The sequence below is a fragment of the Chaetodon auriga genome, chromosome 7 (genome assembly GCF_051107435.1).
Source record: "Chaetodon auriga isolate fChaAug3 chromosome 7, fChaAug3.hap1, whole genome shotgun sequence".
Taxonomy (NCBI): domain Eukaryota; kingdom Metazoa; phylum Chordata; class Actinopteri; order Chaetodontiformes; family Chaetodontidae; genus Chaetodon; species Chaetodon auriga.
Window position 1 is genome coordinate 17,447,074 of NC_135080.1, and position 21,371 is coordinate 17,468,444.

Here is a 21,371-nt window from a genome sequence, read left to right on the forward strand (position 1 = left end):
GGTTCCAACCACGACAAGGAAGTGACGTAACCCATTCACGGCTGCTGCTGGGGCGGGAATTTCCTGCGTAGTGCACGTCTGCGTTCGCGTGTTTGTTAACGCACGTCAAAATGGCAAAGTTGTGAGTGGCACGAGGAGCAAGCTCCTCCAGCACTGTAGCACCTCAGTTAACATCTCTGCATGTGAGCCGACTCAGTGATAACAGTCAGCACAGTCAGCAGAGGTCAGTGATCACCCTGACAGCTACAGATTGTATTGAGTGTTTGAATGTGAATCAAGTTCACGTCTAGTCTTGCATGCTAGTTTCGGTTTAGTCGCTCGTCTACAAGGCCAGGCTGATTACAGAGTGGTTGCAGTAGTTGTTATCCGGTAGCCATTTAAACTCATTTCACGTATTTAGTTTGCCAGGAGTGCTTTTGAGAAGAAAGCTGATGTGTTTTGTAGTTCAGGCATAATGTAGACGAACAACAACATGCTCTCTTGTCAACATCCTGTCCTGGCAGGTTGAATTACAGTCTACACTGGTGAAAGCTGTGCCCTGATCAGCTGTGGAGCACAATGAGTCTGGCTCTTCATGATCTCCTGGTCTGCTGCAGGGGCCTGGAGAGTGACAAAGCTACAGAGAGGAAGGTAGTCACGCCTGAATACAAACAGTGAAATGAGATGTGTTGCACTTCAGCTTCCTGCTGTATGAATCCTAAATGATGAGAGCTGTGCCCTCTCCTCACACCTCCAGAAAGAAGCTGAACGTTTTAGACGGATCCTTCGAACTCCAGAGGTTGTGCAGGAGTTGGATCGTACCTCTGGACTTAAAGCTAAAGGCTCCAAGCAACTGTCGTGGGATGCTGTTTTCAGGTAGTCTGCCTCTGCATGTTTGATTTTGTTTGTACATGAGCAACCAAACACTTGTAAAGATATCTGGTGTAACAGGCCATGTCTTGGCTCTATGTGATTTTACATTTTATGCACAATGAATAACGGCTGACTGCCAGGAGCCGCACTGTGCTTAGTACTGGAATGGAAATTTGGCTTTCTGTATTTAGGATTGCTATTTCAAATTGTTTCATAAGAATCTGTTCTTATTCTATGTTATGCAAGATATCTGTACAATGTGCATATGCTGATTTTGTAATTTCGGTGTGTTCTGTTATTTTATTAGTTTTGGTTTTATTAGGTTCAGTTATCTGCCAGGACCAATAGCCTTGATCAAGACTGTTGGCACTTTCCATTCTGTATTACATACTCTTGTTTTTCCATGTCAGATTTCTGCAGCGTTATGTCCAAAAGGAGACAGAGAGCATACAGTCGAGTAAAGCCAACGTCACAGCAACTACGCTGGCCACACGGCAGAAGAAGATGGCTGAAATGTGCAGCTTGGTCAAATACTTAATTCGCTGCGCAAACAAACGTAAGGGAACTGTTTTTGCAGGATCCAGTTGGAGGTTACAGTACAATGTCAGATTACATTTAGGGACATTTTTTGGGCATTTGTTCACACAATGTCTTTCGTTACTTCACCTGACTCATTTGTCTGAGTAGGAAACTGAACAAAGTCTGAGCAGTTCGTTTGTACATCGTATGGGAACTGCAGTTGTTGTGTCTCTCTGGCTGGCTGCAGGTGGGCCTCGTCTAAAGTGCAGCGAGCTGCTGAAACATGTGATGGACGTCCTGGAGAGTTCATACAGCTGTTCAGCCTATGGAGAAGATTACAGCAGCCTCCTAGTAAAGGACATCCTCTCTGTCCGCAAGTACTGGTGTGACATCACTCCACAGCAGTGGCAGCGTCAGTGGGATAATCATCTAAATTATATAGAAATGATGTAACAGTTGGAGCAATATGAGCAGAAATCTTATTTTTCTGCACTGTTATTACTGTGCTCTGATGTTGTAATCCCACCTTGCCTCATCCTCTTTTATTTATTTTTGGATCCGTAGGTCTTTTGGAGTTGTACTGTGACTTGTTCAACTCGTCATCCAAGTCCATCAACCGTGTCTTGGTGAGCAGAGTCATCCACACGGTGGTGCAGGGCTGCTGCATGCAGGCTGAAGGATTCAACAACACTCTGTTCAGCTTCTTCTCCAAAGCGCTGCTAAATGCCAGGTGAAGACTTTCACCAACATCCTAAGATATAAACATAATGTACACCGGTTAAATAAATAGATGCAAACATGATGCACTTACTGCTTTCTTTTTTGAAATCCTCTGACCCTGTTAGGCAGGAGAAACACTTGGCTATATTGGAGCACCTCGTCTCTGCTCTCAACATCCTCTTAAGATCCGCGGCCATGAACTGTCGGATGAGGGTGTGTCACCTGGGAGAGGAGCTCCTGCCTTCCATACTGTATGTCTGGGCGGACATGAGGCCCAGCGCGGCTCTCAAAGACGAGATTGTGGAGTTCTTTAAGCTGCAGATTTGTGCTCACCACCCCAAAGGAGCCAAGACACAGGATGCAGGTAATGATCTTTCTTTTTTTTTAAGTGGCAATCTCTAAGTTGTGTCCGTAGACAAATAACCAATGACTACTTGTCCTCCCTCTCATGTTTTAGGTGCTCATGCTGAGGACTGGACCAGGTGGCGGAGTCTGCTGTACAGCCTGTACGATGCCTTAATCAGAGAAATCAGCCATATAGGCAGCAGAGGGAAGTACGTCACAGGGACCCGACACATAGCTGTCAAAGACAATCTCATTGAGCTCACAGCTGACATCTGTCACCAGGTAATAAATTAATTCTCAATTCTCAAATATGTACAGAAAATCACACTTTCCTTTGTAAATGTTTGTATAGCTGTATATCCGAGATATAATGCTTCACATGTCTGTAAGTATTTTTTGTCTTGATTGCATTAGTGTCGTAATCTTCTTCCTGCATGTAGCTGTTCAGTGACGACAATGACAGCCATGTCCTGGAGGTGACCCAGGCCTCCCTCAGAGCCACCCAGATGGGCAGCCCCACCCATGGAACAGCCAGCAAGCGACGACGCATCGAACTGGGCTGGGAGGTCCTGCGGGAGCATCTGCAGCCTCAGCATAGTGACTTTGATATCATTCCATGGTACGAAAATCACAGTATTTTGTGGTTAAAAAAAACACAGAAAAGTAGCCTTTCGTTTCCCTGATTGTACCCACTCCAGATGAGTGAGCACGTAAAGACACTCCTCTTACCTTTTCTCCTCTCAGGCTGCAGATCACTGCAGTGCTCGCCTCCAAGTACCCGTCCATGGTGCCCGGCCAGGAGCTGGTCCCGCTGCTGTCAGTGTTGTACCAGCTCCTGGCAGAGCAGCGGAGAGGAGAGAGGGGGCCGTACGTGCTGCGCTGTCTGAGCGAGGTGGCCCGCTGCCAGGCCCGCTACCCGGAGAGGGCCCAAGTCCACAGTACAGAGCTGGGCAGGCTGTGGGGTCGGGTGTGGGCTCTGGCTCTGCGAGGGGTCAGCTCACCCCAGACAGAGGCCCTCAGCCTGGACCTGCTGAGCGCTGTTGTCCACGGCGGGCTGATCAATATGGACAGAGAACTCTGGAAGCTCTTCTCTGGTTCAGCATGTAAACCATCTCAGTGAGTCTCCACCATACGTTAAATCTTTGTTCATAGTGAAAATGTGTCATTTTAACAAATGTTTTTGTTTTTGTGTTTGCATTTAGCCCCTGTTTTTTCTCTCTGTCCACAGGGGTGCAGCTCTCTGTCTCGCCCAGGCCCTGCTAAAGTATCCCGTCCCTAAAAGTCTCATCTCAAGCTCAGGCTGGGACTGTGTGGGGGTCACAGAGGGATCTCCATTCCCTAATCTGAAGGAGACCCTCATAGCCTGGCTGCTGATGACCGATCAGAGCGAGGAGATGGAGAACAGCTCCAGACCCCACCCCATCATTTGCAGGTCGGCACTGTGCAGCTTTTTTACATGAACTATGGATTTATGTGACTTTGACTGTAGATAATTTTGTTAACACATGACTTTTTCTAAATGTTGTTTCTAAATGTTTGTAAATGTATGTTGTTGTTTTTTTTTTATCTTGTTTTCAGAGACTTTCCATACAATCTGGTGGCAAACATCCTGGTCTCTCTGACCTTGAAAGACACAAGAACTGGCCTGAAGTTTCTGCTGGGTACTGAAGGAATAGAAGGGTGAGGGAAATGATCCTGAGGACCAAAACCACCACCACCAACCCCCTTTCTGCACAGTCTATGTGTTGTTTGGCATCAATATTGATATGTCGTATTTGATTTTAAATTCCTGCTACATTGGTATCAAGTTTCCAAGTCTTTTCTGTACTTAAAGGTCATTTTGGCATAAAAATAATTCAGTTTCCAATTGTGTTTTCAAAGTGCCTTTTTTCAAGAGCAAACCTCATCCTCAAAAGACAACCTGGAAGAGATCGAGAGGCTGTACTTGCAGTTCAGCTTCAACACGCTGCCCTCAGCAATGCGAGGGACTGATGAGTCGGTGAAGATGGCTTCAGCCGACGGCCAGCTCGCTGCCGTTCCTGGCCTCAGGACCAAGTTGGAGCAATCCCTGCTCTGTGTGGCTGACAACCTGCTCAACTGCTACTCCCCTGATGTGAGCGGAGGTTAATGCTTGTACGCTTATGTGTGTGTGTAGTCGTCACAATGACTAACTGGTGTTTATTCCGACCTCCCCAGTCTCAGTCCACCCCTCCAGAGTGTCTGGTGCGCTGTTTCAGTCTGCTGACCGGTGTTCTAGCAGGTTATGTCTCCACTGGGCTTCTGACTGAGGAGGAGGCCTGCCGCTCACAGCTCTTCACTAAAGCCAAGGTATCATTCAGAATAAAATGTGAATATACAGTAGATTGATCTTTCCATCCTTTGGTGATTAATCATCACAGCGACTGAAACATTAAAAACATTCCATCAAAGCACAGCAGGATTTAAGGTTGTTGGTGTGTTCTTGTTACCAGACCGTGGCCCAGGACTTCAGTGGTTTTGTTTTTAGTGTGAAAGTGAAGATGACAGAGGAAGGAACAATGAGCACGCTGAGATCCGTGATGAAGCTCTGCACACAGTCAGCCAGCAGCAAAAACAAGGTGACATCATGACAGGATGCATAGTGCTGAAATCATGAAGCGTTTCGATGGATCTAATCAAATTAAAGACAACCCAACCACATCCTCCACTGACTTTTTGGGGGTAAATCTTTTGTCCTCTCCTCTGCAGGATAAAGTTTCTGCAATCTCTTCCAGTCTCTTCATTATGCTCCTGCCAGCCAGTCTCCTCAGTGACCTGGCTGAGATCTGCAAACTGTTGGTAAGTCACATCCGGAGCAGGTTCAACATGTTTGAGGAGAAAAAGGTGAAAATCTTCATTTCAGAGCTGGTTCGCTTACATTCCTCTTACTCCCTTGTCTCTTTAGTTAAGCAGCGTTTCTAAGAGAGTCTGTGTTGTGGATGAAGACGATCATATGGATGATAAATGGGAAGATAACAACAACCTGTTTGATGAGGGCGACGAGTCCCACAGCAGCACCAACGGGCCCCACAGACAGAAGGGGGACAGCAGTGATGCTTCCTGTGGGCCAGGTGAGAAGGGATCAAAGCCTCTCTTGGGATTACAAAGATGTGATATAATTTAAAGAAACCAAAGCAAGAAATGACCACACAAATTGGACCATTTTCTGAAAGTACTGTCAGGGAATGTTCACCATGTTTACAATATTACAACATTAGTCCAACATGGCCACAGCCTGTGGGAGTACAATAGACACCAGCCACATGAGCCATGCAACTCAGCTGGTTTACAAACAGAGAGAACACGTTTTTGAGCAGCAGCATGCCCCCTTGCTACCCAGAGGCAGAGACTGAAAATCCAAGCTGAAATATACTGTGGTTCATCACCAACTACATCACTGTGTTTGATTGTTGTCAACACTCGTGAAGTAAAGCTGCTTCTGTCCTCCGTCAGGTGCAAAAAGTCTGCTAGCAGACGATCATCTGGCCCAACAGGACCTGGCTCTCCTCGCAGCTTTGGAGTTCCTGTGTGAGTGCAGCTCCGTCCAGCCCGTCCACGGTCTGCTCTTCAAGCCGCAGGAGGTGCGGCGCCGGCTGCTGCTGCTGCTGGAGCAGATGGACTTCAGCAAAGCCCTGCACCTCAACATGGTGGGTAGCAGCTGCTGGGGAGAGGCGCGGTTGCAGTGGCGATGGTGGTGCGGCTGATGAACTCTCACATCTTGGCTCTCTTACAGTATCTTGTCCTGTTGAAGAAGCTTCCCGCCGAGGACTCGCTCTCTCCAGAGGAATTCGATTCGCTGCTTCGTCCTCTCGCGTAGGGAGATCTTTCTGTGACTTTCTGTTTTAATGTGTTTCACCTAATCGATGCTGAATACTGAAGTCTGTTTGTTGTTGACAGGGACCTGTGTTCTCAGTACCGCCAGGACCAAGAGATCTGTGCTGCTGTTCTGTTGGGTTTGTTACCCTCCATCAGGAGCCTGGGGAAGACCCACCACCTGCAAGAGGACATGAGACACGTTCAGGGATCTCTGCTACAAGTGGTGTCTGGATTCTGGTGAGTGGCATATTTCTACAACATGAACACATGTACAGTTTTAAGAGGTTATGTAAACTGATCTTCAGTCTCTGAGGATGATCAAATGTAAAATGTGCCTCCTCGTACCAGTCGCAGGGAAGTCAGTCAGAATCTGTCTGCAATTTGTTAGTATTTCAGTCTCTGATACCCAACCATGTTGCTGTGTTTCAGTTTCCTGAGCCAGACAGGAAAATGCAGGTCAGCTGTACGAGCTGCTTTAGTGCAATGTCTGGTTGCCTTGCTGGAGGTAAACTCTCATCTATCTGTCTTTTTTTTAATCTTATTTTGAATAAATGATCCAAGCCAGGGACTGAATGTGATAACTTGCTAATCCTTCTTAACGTATACTTACTTCAAAACTGTACAAAGACAATATATTTACTGTTTGACCTCATTGACTTCACTGAATTTTGTAAATAAATGCTTATTTGGAATTTGATTGCCCTCTGACAGGCCGACCCGTGTTGTAAGTGGGCGGTTTTAAGTATCAGGGGTTCTGAGAGAGAGGAAGATCGTCCCGTGTCTGCCATCCTCCCGTCTCACCTTGCAGATGCCCACCACCAAGTCCGCATGCTGGTAGCCACGTCAGTGGAGAGGTATGCTGACTCGGCACCACTGACAACGTGCCAGACATACATTTTACAGAAAGTGGATCATAGATCTGATCATCGCTGTGTTTCCAGGTTGTTTCTGGAAATGAGACCGGAGCATCCAGAGAAAAGGAAGATGCTGCCACTTAAACACCAGCAGGCAGCTTTTGAGACTGTTTACCTGAAGGCTCAGGAAGGCATGAGGCTCCCAGTAAGTTCATTAGGTGTTGACGAGTTCATTCCATTCGTTTTTTCTGCCTCTGTTTGATTTCCCGGATGCTTCTTGTGTCTCCTCAGAGAAGCACCTCTTTAGAGGACCAGCAGGACGAGTCTTTCAACCGCAAGGCTGCCCTGTTGAAGAGTTTGTCCGTTGTGCTGTGTTGCAGCCCAGTCTGCGAAAAACAGTCTCTGTTTGCACTCTTCCAGTCCTACAAGGAGAACAATATCGAGGAACAGCTTATCAAAAAGGTGAAGATTTCAGGGCTTTGTGCATTGTGGAAATGGAAGCTCAGGATGTTGAATGCAGCTTTAAAAATAGAATTTACACAGGGCCGTGAAATCATGAGTATAGTGTCTGTGTTTGTCGTTTTGTCACAGATGCTGTGCAGCGTCTCCACAGCGCTGGGCTACAAGAGTGTGAAAACATTCGTCACTTCTCACCTGTACTACCTGGTAGCCGAGTGGCTGGCGCAGAGACAGTCTGACGACCGCTACACTCTTGGCTCTTTCCCCTACACCCTCCTAGACCACGACACAGTCAAGGATTTCTACAAGTGAGGAGCTTCTTCTATGTGGCAACCTTTATTCTCCGCTCTGTTCACCATTAAGCAGTGATCTTACACTGACCACCCATCCATCACCCCTTTGTCTTGTGCCCCCTTGAAGCTCTTCCTACCAGGTACTGATCCCCCACCTGGTCTTCCTGGATGACTTTGAGCAGGTGAAGTCTATCGGCAGGTATCTCGAGAAGGACTGGAAGGAGTTACTGGCCGACTGCTTCCCCAAGATCATGGTCAACATCCTGCCGTACTTTGCCTTGTCTGGCCAGGATGCACAGGTCGCGCAGCAGAGAGAGAAAGCCCACAGGGTGTACGACCTGCTCAAAGACGCCAACTGTCTGGGCAAACAGGTGAGCACAACTGGATAACATCTCCTTACATCTGCTTCTGGTATTAGGCTTCTTATTTCATGCAGATGTTATAATTTGATTGCATCATGACACATTCAGAGACAGTAACGGTGAAAAGAAACAGAAAGGGAAAACAAATGCGCATACCTCGAATTTGTGCATGCATCAACAGGAGATTGACAACCTGATCCACAGTAACCTGGCGGACATAGTGGTGGAACTGCTGATGACTCTGTATGAAGGAAGTGGAGCTGAAGAGGACAGAGGAGACCTGAAACGCTTTATAGGGTAATGGTACATAAAATGTACCAAGATTGTTGCTTGTAGTAGTTAATTTTATTTATTTCTGCCCTCATTCATTGACTGATCATTGAGCCTACAACACTCCAGTTTCACCTTGGATGTTGATAATGGTCATTTTTATTTTAATCACAATCTCAAAGCAAAATGGAAGAAAATGGATGACTTGATAATTGTTTAATGCCCCTCAGGGAACTGGATCCTGCACCAAACCCACCATACTTCAGCTCTTACGTCATTAAAGTGACACTGGACTACCTCAGCAAGTGCCACAGTGCAAACCACAAGTCTCTGGTCGCCATTCTCTCAAAAGCTCCGGTAATCGACCAACATTTCTAAATATTTTTGACTATTATAATCCGTGAAACTGTTTATGTTTCACCTGTTCTGTATAACACTGTCCTGATTGACTTTTTTGTATTGTAGATTTCTATCCAGAGGATCCTGTTGGCGGTGTGTGAACGAGTAGCAGAGACGACCAACAGCTATGAACGCCATCGCATCCTCCTCATGTATCACCTGTTTGTCAGCCTGCTGCTCAGAGAGGTGAAGGACGGCCTGGGGGGAGCCTGGGCCTTCGTCCTCAGAGACATCATCTACACACTCATTCACCATATCAACAGCAGGTTGGTGCTCACAAAGGCGGCGTGCAGACATCACACGCACTGCGTTTGACACTGTCAAAGCCAAACCAGTCTGTGTTTCTCTGACCCTCAGACCAGCACAGTGTGACGAGGTTTCTAATCGCAGCCTCTCTCTGTGCTGCGACCTGTTGACATCTGTGTGTCGGGCGGCTCTGCAGTTTTGTGATGATGCGCTAGACTGCCACCTACAGGTCATCGTTGGGACTCTCACTGCTCAGGTGACCAGCCGGCCCACCATCTCACAGCAGGTAAGAGACAACGGAGCTTTTGCAAACTCAGCAGAAATTATTAATTATTCTTCCTAAATGTGTAAATATGTTACAATTTTTTACAGGTTTTATATCATCAGAGAAGTGCAAAACATTCACTTTAAACCCATCCAGACACAAGGGTCCACTGTTGCTACTGATTTGATAAAACTATTAACTCAGGATTTCTAAGATCTAGTGCAGATTTTTTTCACTTATCAAGCTCCCCTGAAGACATTTTGCTTTATTTCGGTGAGACAAACGTCTGCCCCTTTTCAGTATTTGGGAACATCACGTTCTCTCCTTATTCTCGCCCCTCTAGGTGCTCAGTCTGTTGCAGTTTCTTGTGATAGAAAATCAACAGAAGCTCAAAGGAGCCATCAGCAGGTTGGAGCCTTTTCCTGACCTCCCTGAATTCAGAGAGCTTCGATCCGTTCAGCACAGGCTCAAATATAACACTGGGACTTTCACCCTGAGACAGGTAATGGCCTAAATGAAATGAGTGAAATCAACCAAAGTGAACAATCCTGAATTTCATTGCTGACCTTCACCCTCTTCACAGGAGATAACCCACTTCCTGTCAGTGACGTCATGTGACTCCTTGCCTCTGACCAGACTCGAGGGGCTGAAGGAGCTGACCAGACAGCTGCATGACAACAAGGGACAGATCAGGGAGCTGCTCAAAGAATGCCACGGTGTGATGCCAGATGAGGAAAAATGGTCCAAAAAGTTGTGGCCTGTTAAGTATCTAATGAGCTTCTTCTTCCCTCTTTGCCCTCTATGCAGCTGAACCCACAGACAGCGTGCTGGTGAAGCTGGTCCTCAGCCTGCTGCAGCTCTGCAAGCTAGCAGCCAACCACCCCGAAGGAGCCGACATTCTCGGTACAAAGTCAGAACAACTTCTCAACAACCATTTCACCGTTTCCAGTTTTACAAACACAAATCTTTTCCTGCAGAGGCAGCAGGCAGCTGTCTGGGAGAACTGGGTCCTGTGGATTTCTCCACCATTGCCCTGCTTCACGGCAGAGACTCCCTCTACGAAAAGGCCGCGTCTCTCTTCACCTCCGCGGAGTCACAGCGTCTTTACATTGTCCTCAACTGCATGAACGATGCGCTCACTCAACAGCGGTACGGTGAAACCTAGATCAAACGTTTATCGCATGTGACTGTGGAGGAGCAAGTGGTTTGTATTTATCTAGAGTGCGCTCTGTGCTGTGGTTGGTTGACAGTATCGAGGTGAGGAAGGCAGCCGCTCAATGTGTGAAGGACATCCTCGCCACGCAGTCTGGAGTCGACTTCTGGGAGCAACACAAAGACAACAGAGACCCCATGCTGGCCTACCTCAATCCCTTCAGAAAGGCCAAGAAGAAGGTAGGGGGTCAAATGTATATCCCTCACGTAAATGCTCTGAATGTCTGAATGTATGTTTTCATGCATGCGCGTGGACATGTTGTCCTGATAGGTGGCAGCTGTGAGTGCTGAGGAGAGTTCGGGGGCCAGGGAGAAGCTGGAGAATCAGGGGTTTTGGATTCCCCAGGCGGGCGGCCACAAAGCCTGGCTGAAGGCTCTGTGCACCGCCCTGCTCGACAGTGGAGGAGTCAGGAGCGAGGCTCTGCTACTGTCACGGCCGCTGTGTCTGGTGAGCGTCACACAGACGTCTCTTTAAGAGCTCTCAGACTGGAGCTCCAGATCTAAGCACACCTCATTCCTGCTGTCTGTCTCCAGGTGTGGGTGGACTGCTGCCAGAGGCTGCTGCCCCTCATCATTCACTCCATCCTTCTGGATGACGCCGGTGGTTCGTGGAGAGAGTTGCTCTCCTCCCACATTCGGGACTTCTTCAGCTTTTGTTCTAGAAATGCTCAGGCGTCCAGCCGGTCTGCCACGCCTCTCAACTCTGACTCTGGTAGGTTTTGACACACAGTAACGATAATTTATCATCCTCTTTGTCGCCTTATTCCAGTTCAGGGCGTTTGTCATCACACTCAGGAGTCTGTACGTTTTAGTTTTTTTGTTATTTGCATTTATGACCTTTTACAGAGTCGGACACTGCCAGCCAGGGCTTGTACGACAAGACCTCTTTGCGTACCATGCTCACTGTTATTGACTACCTGAGACACCAGCAGAGACCCCTGGAAGCTGAGAGGTATGCAGTGTTGTTGTTCAGACAGAAGTGGATTCTCTATGTACTGATTGGGCCTGCTCTTTATCTGATTTGCTGAGACAATGGCAAACTGTCCTCGTTAAGGTGGGTGCATGTAAACACGTAAACGCCGTATCCCTCCTCCAGCAGCTCCTATGGCACAGTGTGCGACTCAAACTTCTGGCTGGAGCTGAACTACCTGGAGGTGGCCAAAGCTGCTCAGTCCTGCTCTGCACACTTCACCGCCCTGCTGTACACTGAGATCTATGTCGATAAGATCAAAGCTAACATGGAGGAAAGTCGCAGGTTCGCAATTAACTTTTAAACTGAGGACATTTTTCTCCATGGGATTTTAATTCATGTCTTTTTTTTTACATTTAAGAGTTTTATTTGATATCTCTTCTTTTTTTTTTTTACGCATGTATGGAACAACTCTGCAGAACCAAGTCCAAAGCAACACGCAGGATCAATTTTGAGGACAACAGCCAGACCTTCACCATCTCCAACCTGACTGAGAAGAGTATGGAAGACACCAACATCAGTCTGCAGGTCAGTTCTTCATGCCACATATGTGTTTTGCATTGATAATTTTATTTCCAAAATGAACAATACAAAGTAATTTGCCAGTTTATCTAGTTTGTTGCCCAGTGTGAGTCCAGTGTGATGTTAAGAAGTGTAAATGGCTGCAAGCTAGTGTGCAAAGAATGATTTCCACGCATTTCCTCTGTGTTCACCCTCTTTTGTAGGGGCTGCTGATTGAGGTGTATCGGAGCATTGGAGAGCCTGATAGCCTGTATGGCTGTGGCGGGGAGACGATGACCAGTCCACTGACAAGGTAGTCAGCAAGTAGATTGATGTGACCTGCAGACCTGCTCGCCATCTTTCACTTTATCAATTGTTCCCTTGTTTTGACATGCTGATTTGTAGGATTCGTACCTATGAGCATGAGGCTATGTGGGGGAAGGCCCTGACTTCATACGACCTTCACTCTACACTGCCTGAGGTCACTCGACAAGTGGGCATTGTGGAGGTATGATAATGAAAGCTGTTGAAATACACCTGTCTCATCTGAATGAACAAGGAAGTGCAGATGCAACGATGAAGACGCTGCAGATTTGCCCAAATTAAATTCTTATTTGGCATGCGAGGTTTTCATGTTTGCGTATTGTAGCCTCTTCAGTGGTGATGTTCCCTCTCCCTGTCGCACCAACAGGGCCTGCAGAACTTTGGTCTGAGCAGCATCCTCGCCACCTACATGCGGGGTCTGGAGAGCGAAGGGGTGGAGTGGGGAGCTGAGCTGAGAGAGCTCCGCTTCCAGGCCGCCTGGAGGAACACACAGTGGGACTATGAGCTGTTAGAGAGGTGAGGTGAAGGGGGCGTCAACACACAGCTGAGAGCGCAGCATCTGCTACGCAAAGCTCAGCTGTAACCCAGCAGAGAATCACACGCCATCTCTCATTTTATACGTTTTCTTCCCTCCAAACCCCATGTGCTGTATCAGGAGTGAGAAATCCAAACCTGGCTTCCACGAATCAGTGTTTTGTTCCCTGCAAGCGCTGAGGGACAAAGAGTTCTCCATATTTGATGAAACTATGAAACAGGCCAGGTATGTGAGACATTGAGAGAAGTTTCAGTTCCTTCTCACTTTTCCACTGGCAAAGTAATTCACTCCTCTGTGTGGTTGTGTGTTTCTGCAGGGGTGCAGAGGTGGAGGAGCTGTGCAGAGGCAGTCTAGAGGCTGTGTCTTCTCTGTACCCGGCTCTCAGGAACCTGCAGAGCATCAGGGAGCTAGAGAGCCTGAAACGGCTCTTTTCCAGGTGATAACTGCAGTCAAACATGTTCCCTGCCTTCATGTGTTCGTCTGATGGAGAGTGAATTTATTAACATCATTCCTCAAAAATGTTTTTAATCAGGCCCTTCTCAGATGTGACTCTGAGGGATGTCTGCAGTCAGTGGCAGCAGCACTCTCAGCTGCTCGCTGACAGCGACTTTGCTTTGGTGGAGCCTATCCTGGCGGCCCGCTCTGTTACCCAGCAGACCCTGATGTCCAGGGTGGGAGATCCAGACAGCATCCAGTACCTCAGCTTGGTGCTCACTGACCACCTCATGGAGCTCTGCCGGTTGGCTCTCAAGGCTGGGAACACACAGGTACCATCTGCGTATGTGTGTGTGTGTGTGTGTGTGTGTGTGTGTGTGTGTGTGTGTGGGGTGAATATGGTCAGAACGGTTGACTACAGAGTTCTCACAGTATTGTGGTTTCTGTCTAGCTGGCAGAGCGGGCAGTCTTCCAGATGAAGCAGAATGGTGGTGGAGGGTCCTGGGCATCATCCCCCGTGTCATCATGGCAGCTGGAGGAAGCCCAGGTGTTCTGGGCAAAGGGAGAGCAGGGACTGGCCCTCGGCCTGCTGAGACAGATGATAAACATCCTCGAGGAAAAGGTCAGACAAACACACACGAACCTAAATGTTATGTTATAATTATGTTATAATGCTCGCCACTTGAAATAAAGAAAATCCAAAAACGTCAAGAGGCATCATTCACCTGTCCTCTTTGTTATGGTTTTGTTTGCCAGGTGGACTTCAATCCTGCTGTGGCTCCGGTCTACACAGAGTGCCTCAGACTGTGTGGTAACTGGCTGGCTGAGACCTGCCTGGAAAGCCCTGGAGTCATACTGGAGAAATACCTGGAGAGGGTAAGAGGAAGTTTATGGTGTCCTGTCAACCAGACGAGGACGGCTTGCTCACCATGTTCACTTCTGGCTACATATAATGTAGCTTGATGAACACTGTGATGTGCACACGCAGCAGGCCTCCCTCAGAGAAATGAGTGACTTATTACCCATCAGCCAGGTGGTTTCCAGACACCCGTACTCATATACTCACACATGAATTATATATTTATGTCCAAATGAATAAGGAGTAGGCCCGAACACATAAATATTAAACTTCTGCAAGTGTACAGTTTATGTCCTCGAGCTACAGCAGAGTCATATGGACAAATTTCAATTATTCATATATGTGTGTGTGTGTGTGTGTGTGTGTGTGTGTGTGTGTTTGCCTGTGCCTGTGTGGCTCTACACAGTCCCTCGTAAGTTACAGAATGGGGCCACGCTGTCAGTATTATATAGCTGTTAGTTGTTAGCTTTTCATATCTGTGAAAGTCCCTGCTGTGCTGCTCTCTCAGGCAGTGGAGGTGATCGAGGAGGATTCAGGAGTTCATCGGGACTCCAGGCTGCAGAGTCAGCGGACGGAGGCCTTCCTGTCTCTGGCCCGCTTCTCTGACGCCCAGTACCAGAGCATCGACAAATACATGAACTCCTCTGAGTTTGAGAACAAGCAGGCGCTGCTGCAGAAGGCCAAAGAGGAAGTGGACTTGATCAAGGAGCGCAAAGTGATGAGCAACAGGTCTGTGTTTGAAAAGCGCTGATTCAGCTATTTAGACACAGTAGAAGTGCAGACAACAAGTGTTGGTTCAACGTCCTTGTGTATCTGACTTCACAGATACACAATAAAGGTGCAGAGGGAGCTGGAGCTGGACGAGAAGGCCCTGTCCAACCTGCAGGCAGACAGGCAGCGTTTCCTGTGTAAGGCAGTGGAGAACTACATCCAGTGTCTGGAGCAAGGTGAGGAGCACGACACCTGGGTGTTCCGCCTGGCTTCCCTCTGGCTGGAGAATGCCAATGTTAAGGCAGTAAATGACATGATGAAGGTCAGTAAAACACAACCTGAATTGCTTTTTTTTAAATGTATTTATTTTTTTAATTTAGCGTTTGGTTAATGGAAGTTCAATGCTTTTAATTTTCTCTTCCAGAAAGGGGTGAAGAAGATCCCTTCCTACAAGTTTCTGCCTCTCATGTATCAGCTGGCCGCACGCATGGGGACCAAGATGGCGGCTGGCATCACCGAGGATACGGGCTTCCATGATGTCCTCAATGACGTAATGCAACACTTTGTTAATGCACATCAGCAGCAGCAGTCTGCAGCTGACTTTGCTCCGTGATGACCAGTTATAGATTCCTACCTTTTTGAAAAACCCTGCTGTTTCACTTGCGTCTTCTCCTCACAGCTGATCTGCCGGGCGTCTCTGGAGCACCCTCACCACACGCTCTTCATCATCTTTGCCCTCGTCAATGCCAACAAAGATGAGAGCTTCTGCAGGAGCCGGCCGTCTAAGCCCTCGCCGTTCGACCTGGTGAGACGGTCTATTACATAATACACAGTTTCATGTGGCGCAAATAATTAGTTAATGTCATTTCCTCTGGCTTTTATTGTAAGTATTGTCACTGTTTGAAACATGTTTACTCAGTGTGATACTGATTTTCTCCTGCAGGAGCGTTCAGATGTGGCCCAGAAGATCATCAATGCAGTCAAGAAAAAAAGAGGCAAGATGATCCGTGGGATGGAGCGTCTGTGTGATGCCTACATCACTCTGGCTTATATGGACGCCAGGAAGCACAAGACTGAGAAGAGTGAGTCGTCAGAGCACAGTCATCTAAACGCTGTAACACAGTGGTCCCCAACCACCGGGCCATTTGGTAACGGGCTGCACAGAGAGCTGCAGAGTTTGGAATAAGGTTAAGTCTATCAGTGGTTTTTCTTCTGGAGGTCAGCACCCGGGATCCAGACCCGGGATCTGACCCGGGACACACACACTTATGATAATAGTAATAATAATGATAATAACAGCTGGGTTGAGTCAGCTTGAATTAAAGGTATGAATCAGTTTTTCAGCATCCAACCCGGGACATTGCCAGGACCAACCCGGGAAAGTCCCGGGAAAGTTCCGGGTTGGTCATGGTAAATTTCTGGGTCGGTCCTGGGTAAGTTCCGGGACTTTGCCGGGACCGACCTTGGATCTGATTACGGGAAAGAAGTTTTATTTTGAAAATCAGGTGCCTCTGTACACATGTCAAACCGCTGTCTCAGTGACCTTATACGGTAGTAAAAAGTAGCAAAATCCAAAAATGAGTAAAAAACAAACGTCTTTGGAGAGCTTCTTCAGAAAGGGGAAAAGGGCAAATGATGAGACAGAAGAAGAGCCTACAACTTCCAAGAGAAAGAAAGCTGCATTTAAGAGACAATATCAGCAGTCCTACTTAAAATACGGGTTTATCGCTTCAGGTGATTCTCACACACCAAGCTCGCTCTGCGTAATATGTGGCGACAGACTCGCAAATGAGGCAATGAAGCCTTCTCGTTGAAGAGAAACAAGCGCAGGGCTCCCACTAATTACAACAACTACATCCAGGTAGTTGTTGTAATTAGAATTACAACATCTACTTTACGGGTTAAACCGGTCCGTGGTGCAAAACAGGTTGGGGACTGCTGCCGTAACACACTGGATGGCATTTCAAGGATTCGAGGATATCTAGCTTTGAAATGTCAAGAAAATCTACACTACACACTCAAGCAGTTGTGTAAAAATCATTCATGGTTTTTTAGTGGTTCACATGGACAAACAACACATTACGGCTACAGCTGGGAGTCATTTCTGTTTGATTTGGGCCACTTTTCCCTTACCTTGAAATGTGTAGATGATATGCCCAGCTCCTTTGTGTCTGTTTTGTTATAGAGGCTATTCCCATCCCTGCTGACCAGCCCATCATGCAAATCAAAGACCTGGATGAGGTTGTCATCCCCACAATGGAGATCAAGGTGAGAAACGCTGGAACTTCTTTCATTATCCCAAACTGATGTTGTTCCTTACCTGCATAATTACACATGAAAGCGAGTTCCTATGAACTGAAAGAAGAGCTTGGAGATGGATTGTCACTTTAAAATAATATGGAGATTTGCTTCTGAAAAACCAATTTCATTATGTTCATGTGAAAAAACAAGCATGAAATGACACATCAGGTACAGACTTCACAGCCCACGCAAATTTAACTTCACTATCAAATCAATATTTGATCGTTTTGTCCCTGTGCCACATGTCGAACAACAGTCCAGCGCAAAACCACCTTCTTTAACAAGCGCGTTGCATGCTAACATAAGTTGTTTCATTGTCTAAATAGGTGGATCCATCCGGTTGCTATGACAACCTGGTGACCCTCAGGTCTTTCGTGCCCCAGTATCACCTGGCCGGAGGAGTCAACCTGCCCAAGATCATCGACTGTGTCGGCTCTGACGGCAAGAGCCGCAGACAACTGGTGAAGGTAAGTGGGAGTCTGCTGTGTGTCTGGTTAGAGGTATGCCTTTGATTCGCTTTGTGTTCCGCACATGTGCAAAGACATTCCTTTCTGTCAGCGTGATCTCGACTAAACAAATCCCCTCTCTTTGAAGCTGAAGCTGCTGCTGTCACGCGTGATTAAAGTCTGATCAGCCCTGACGAACCTGGAGCCTGCTCACTTTTAACTTCAGTTCTTTTCCATTTCAGTGAGGCTAATGATTAATTTTCTGGGCCAGGACAAACACAAAGTTTGTGACATTACAAACATGCTTTCACACCTTCATAATGAGGACATTCTTCAGGCACACTATGTTTGTGTGTGTGTGTGAGTGTGTGTTTGCGGGAACACTCGTCAGCCTCTTAAAGGCTAATAATTCACCACTTAGACACTTGGGAGAGTCACGGTGAAATAACAGTTTTTCCAATCATTAACCTCAGTGAATTTCTGTTTTTAGATCAATAACATAATTACTATTTATGCGATTGATTTTTTTACCTACATGATGTGTAATATTTAGACATTTTGTTAATCTCACATTTTATTTGGCTCAGTCTGTCATGTAGTTGCTCAGTCGTGGAAGAGAGGTCAGTGATATTTGACAGTCCTGGAGAATTGAATGCTACATATCAAAAACTGTTTAGATATGAAAACCCAACATAATATGACAAGATAAGACACTTCTCTTGGTATTTTAATGACCCCAAATCAGAATGGTTAAAAAGCAGTAATAATCCCTCTATGTGGGGGTGTGCTCCAGTGACCCTTGACCTCTTGTGCGAACAGGGTCAGGACGACCTGCGGCAGGATGCAGTGATGCAGCAGGTCTTCAGCATGTGCTCCATGCTGCTGCAGCGCAACACGGACACGCGCAAGAGGAAGCTCAACATCAGACGATACAAGGTTACGCACAGTGTTCAAACCTTCGCTCTTTAATCCAAAGAGAACGATGAGTCAGGACTGGGTTGTTCTGCTGCACATTTCCTTTGGTCTTGGTGTCGTCAACTTGTAAATCCCTCATTTTTATCAAAAATGCTAACTTCCTGTCTCACTTGTACTTGGTCCAGGTGGTGCCGTTCTCTCAGCGTAGTGGCGTGTTAGAGTGGTGTTCAGGGACGGTGCCTATTGGGGAGTTTCTGGTGGACTCCAATAAGGGAGCCCACAAACGCTTCAGACCCCAGGACTGGACCAACCTTAGTTGCCGCAAGAAGATGATGGTACTGCTCGGGCATATTCCACACACAGCTTACTGCACAAACTGCGGATCCAATCAGAACTGCACTCTTCATGGCTAGAAAACTAACCAGGAACCTGTTGTGCTGTCACTACAGGAGGCTCAGAGGCTGGCGTTTGATGAGAAGCTCCAGGCCTACAGCGAGGTGTGCAAGAACTTCAGGCCCGTCTTCAGGTACTTCTGCATGGAGCGATTCCTGGACCCCGCGGTGTGGATGGAGAAGCGGCTGGCTTACACTCGCAGCGTGGCCACCTCTTCCATAGGTACAGACACCACTGGTCTTGTCCTTTGAATACGATATGACGCATACAACAGGTCAACATCATGTCTCAGTCATATTTTGACACAAAACAAAATCTATGGGAGAAATCTTTGGGATTTGAAATCATTGATGACCTTTTTGATTCACTCATTGCATTACTCACCAACTTTTGTGTGCTGTGCCTGCAGTTGGCTACATCGTAGGCCTGGGTGACAGACACATCCAGAATATTCTGGTTGATGAGCAGACTGCTGAACTGGTGCACATCGACTTAGGTAAAATGATTCACTCATCAGTTTTATTTGCTGTGCGCAAACATAGAAAGTTCAGTCTTCTCAGAAAAGGTGAGGCTGCGTAAACAGTCGCCGTGTGTGCTGAGCTCGCTGCACAAAGAGCTCTTCTAAATTCAAAGATGGAGACTGAGTGAATTCATGCTATTAGATGCATCCTAACACTTCCTGTTTCCTTTTCGTGCGTTTGGTGATCAGGTGTGGCCTTTGAGCAGGGGAAGATCCTCCCCACCCCCGAGACCGTCCCCTTCAGACTGTCCAGAGACATTGTGGATGGTATGGGCATCACTGGAGTGGAGGGAGTTTTCAGGAGGTGAGGGGGGAGGAGATCATGTTTGTTCCCTGAGAAAAAAAATAAACTGTATATACATCATATCTCAAGCCATGGATTCAGATTTGTCTTGTAAAAAGCAGGGTCACTGCAGTAGCCTCATCAGTGTTTGATCGACATGTTTCCTCTGGCCAGATGTTGTGAGAAGACCATGGAGGTGATGAGGAGCTCTCAAGAAGCCTTGCTGACTATTGTAGAGGTGAGAACAACACACACATGCGCACACACAAACGCCTCCTAGCCGCTCTTCTCTTAAATCACTGGCATTTCCTTCATGTCAAACGTTGTGTGTTTTCACGTGGTGTATAGGTGCTGCTGTACGACCCTTTGTTCGACTGGACCATGAACCCTTTGAAGGCCTTCTACCTGCAACACGATGAGCAGCAGGAGCTCAACGCAACGCTCAGCTCCACGATGGGGGGAGATGACATAGACAACCACCGTAAATCCAGGTGCGCACTTTCAGCAATGTGTTCGAACAGTTTTCCGTCTCTGTTTAAGCTCCTTCTCATCACCTTATGCTCTTCCTCCTGCAGTGACAGTCAGACCTTCAACAAAGTGGCAGAGCGGGTGCTGCTGAGGTTGCAGGAGAAGCTGAAGGGGGTGGAGGAGGGCACGGTGCTCAGCGTGGGGGGGCAGGTCAACCTGCTCATCCAACAAGCCATGGACCCCAAGAACCTCAGCAGGCTCTTCCCAGGCTGGCAGGCCTGGGTGTAGACCTGAGAGGAGGTGCTCATGGGCCGGTTCACTTCCTGCTTCAGGCAGTGTCATGAACTGAATTTGCACTTTAACAGAAGAGGCCAAGTAGGCAAACCGCATGCTTTAATGCATGCAAACAGACCATAAAATCACCATTTTTTACCACAGTGATGTGTAAATAATAAAATCCTGAAATGAAAGACCAAGTAACTGTGTTAATGAAATGGACAAGGCTGGTTTAGCTGATGTTTACTGTAAAAGAGAACTCATGTATTTTACCCAGTGGGATGTGAGTGACTGTTGAATGAAGTGATGTTATTGGCAGTGGATATCCAAAGCTCTTTGCCATGAATTCATGCATAATGAATGTATGATATGCCTTTAAATAAGCTGCACTTGAAGTGCAATTAAAGTCCTTATCCAGCATGGTTTGGTTTCACTTCAGCTCTTTTAGCATTACATTCCTGAATGATATGTTTTGCTGGAAAGCTCCCAGATCTCTAGTTAGGGCATTTAGAAACATGGGATGAATGTACGGATTTCAACTATTCAACAGCAACTTTGTTCTACTTTTTTTTTCTTTCCTTGTTCTGTAAATAATGCTGCTCTTTAATTGTTTAGTAAATAAAGCATTTGCTTTAAGTTTTGTTGTTGTCCTGGCTGTGCTCTCTGCATTTTCTGTCAATCATTGACTCGACTATTGAAGCTTACTGTGTTTGTATACAGTTCATGTAGTGAGGTACCTTTCCATTGCGTACTCAGTGTAACAGCACTCACTCACCATGCTGACAGTTAGCAGATAACACTTGG

General features: G+C 47.0%; 1 protein-coding gene across 4 annotated transcripts; it reads left to right on the forward strand.

The window, feature by feature from the left end:
• The first annotated feature begins 127 nt into the window (after window positions 1-127).
• atm (ATM serine/threonine kinase) lies at window positions 128-21,208 on the forward strand. 4 transcript variants are annotated; one of them, XM_076735344.1, is made up of 63 exons: window positions 128-223; window positions 504-630; window positions 737-855; window positions 1,263-1,408; window positions 1,619-1,783; window positions 1,936-2,101; window positions 2,217-2,455; window positions 2,549-2,718; window positions 2,877-3,055; window positions 3,181-3,552; window positions 3,665-3,868; window positions 4,015-4,116; window positions 4,318-4,549; window positions 4,633-4,764; window positions 4,908-5,033; window positions 5,164-5,253; window positions 5,360-5,525; window positions 5,908-6,101; window positions 6,188-6,267; window positions 6,352-6,507; window positions 6,700-6,775; window positions 6,982-7,124; window positions 7,212-7,329; window positions 7,416-7,586; window positions 7,716-7,891; window positions 8,004-8,247; window positions 8,420-8,535; window positions 8,739-8,865; window positions 8,974-9,173; window positions 9,265-9,439; window positions 9,762-9,920; window positions 10,002-10,134; window positions 10,226-10,321; window positions 10,396-10,567; window positions 10,669-10,810; window positions 10,902-11,078; window positions 11,165-11,342; window positions 11,477-11,582; window positions 11,727-11,885; window positions 12,020-12,128; window positions 12,326-12,414; window positions 12,507-12,609; window positions 12,793-12,941; window positions 13,081-13,185; window positions 13,277-13,396; window positions 13,493-13,727; window positions 13,847-14,017; window positions 14,152-14,271; window positions 14,763-14,983; window positions 15,080-15,287; window positions 15,390-15,515; window positions 15,645-15,770; window positions 15,909-16,047; window positions 17,151-17,233; window positions 17,593-17,733; window positions 18,532-18,648; window positions 18,813-18,962; window positions 19,077-19,242; window positions 19,430-19,516; window positions 19,730-19,844; window positions 19,998-20,061; window positions 20,172-20,314; window positions 20,399-21,208. In XM_076735344.1, the coding sequence occupies exons 2-63, from the start codon at window positions 559-561 to the stop codon at window positions 20,577-20,579; spliced, it is 9,246 nt and encodes a 3,081-aa protein (XP_076591459.1). In that variant the 5' UTR covers window positions 128-223; window positions 504-558; the 3' UTR covers window positions 20,580-21,208. The 4 variants fall into 4 exon arrangements, with proteins under 4 accessions (XP_076591459.1, XP_076591460.1, XP_076591462.1 ...); XM_076735345.1 differs by having other exon boundaries at window positions 11,730-11,885; XM_076735347.1 differs by lacking the exons at window positions 19,998-20,061; window positions 20,172-20,314; window positions 20,399-21,208 and having other exon boundaries at window positions 19,730-19,848.
• Window positions 21,209-21,371: the final 163 nt, after the last annotated feature.

What these genes read in the sequence shown, in the direction of transcription:
- atm (XM_076735344.1), top strand. Translation starts at nt 559, where the DNA reads ATGAGTCTGGCTCTTCATGATCTCCTGGTCTGCTGCAGGGGCCTGGAG. An exon ending in AGCCAAGACACAGGATGCAG is followed by an intron (nt 2,456 to 2,548) that starts GTAATGATCTTT and finishes CTCATGTTTTAG; the next exon opens with GTGCTCATGCTGAGGACTGG. An exon ending in TCAACTGCTACTCCCCTGAT is followed by an intron (nt 4,550 to 4,632) that starts GTGAGCGGAGGT and finishes CGACCTCCCCAG; the next exon opens with TCTCAGTCCACCCCTCCAGA.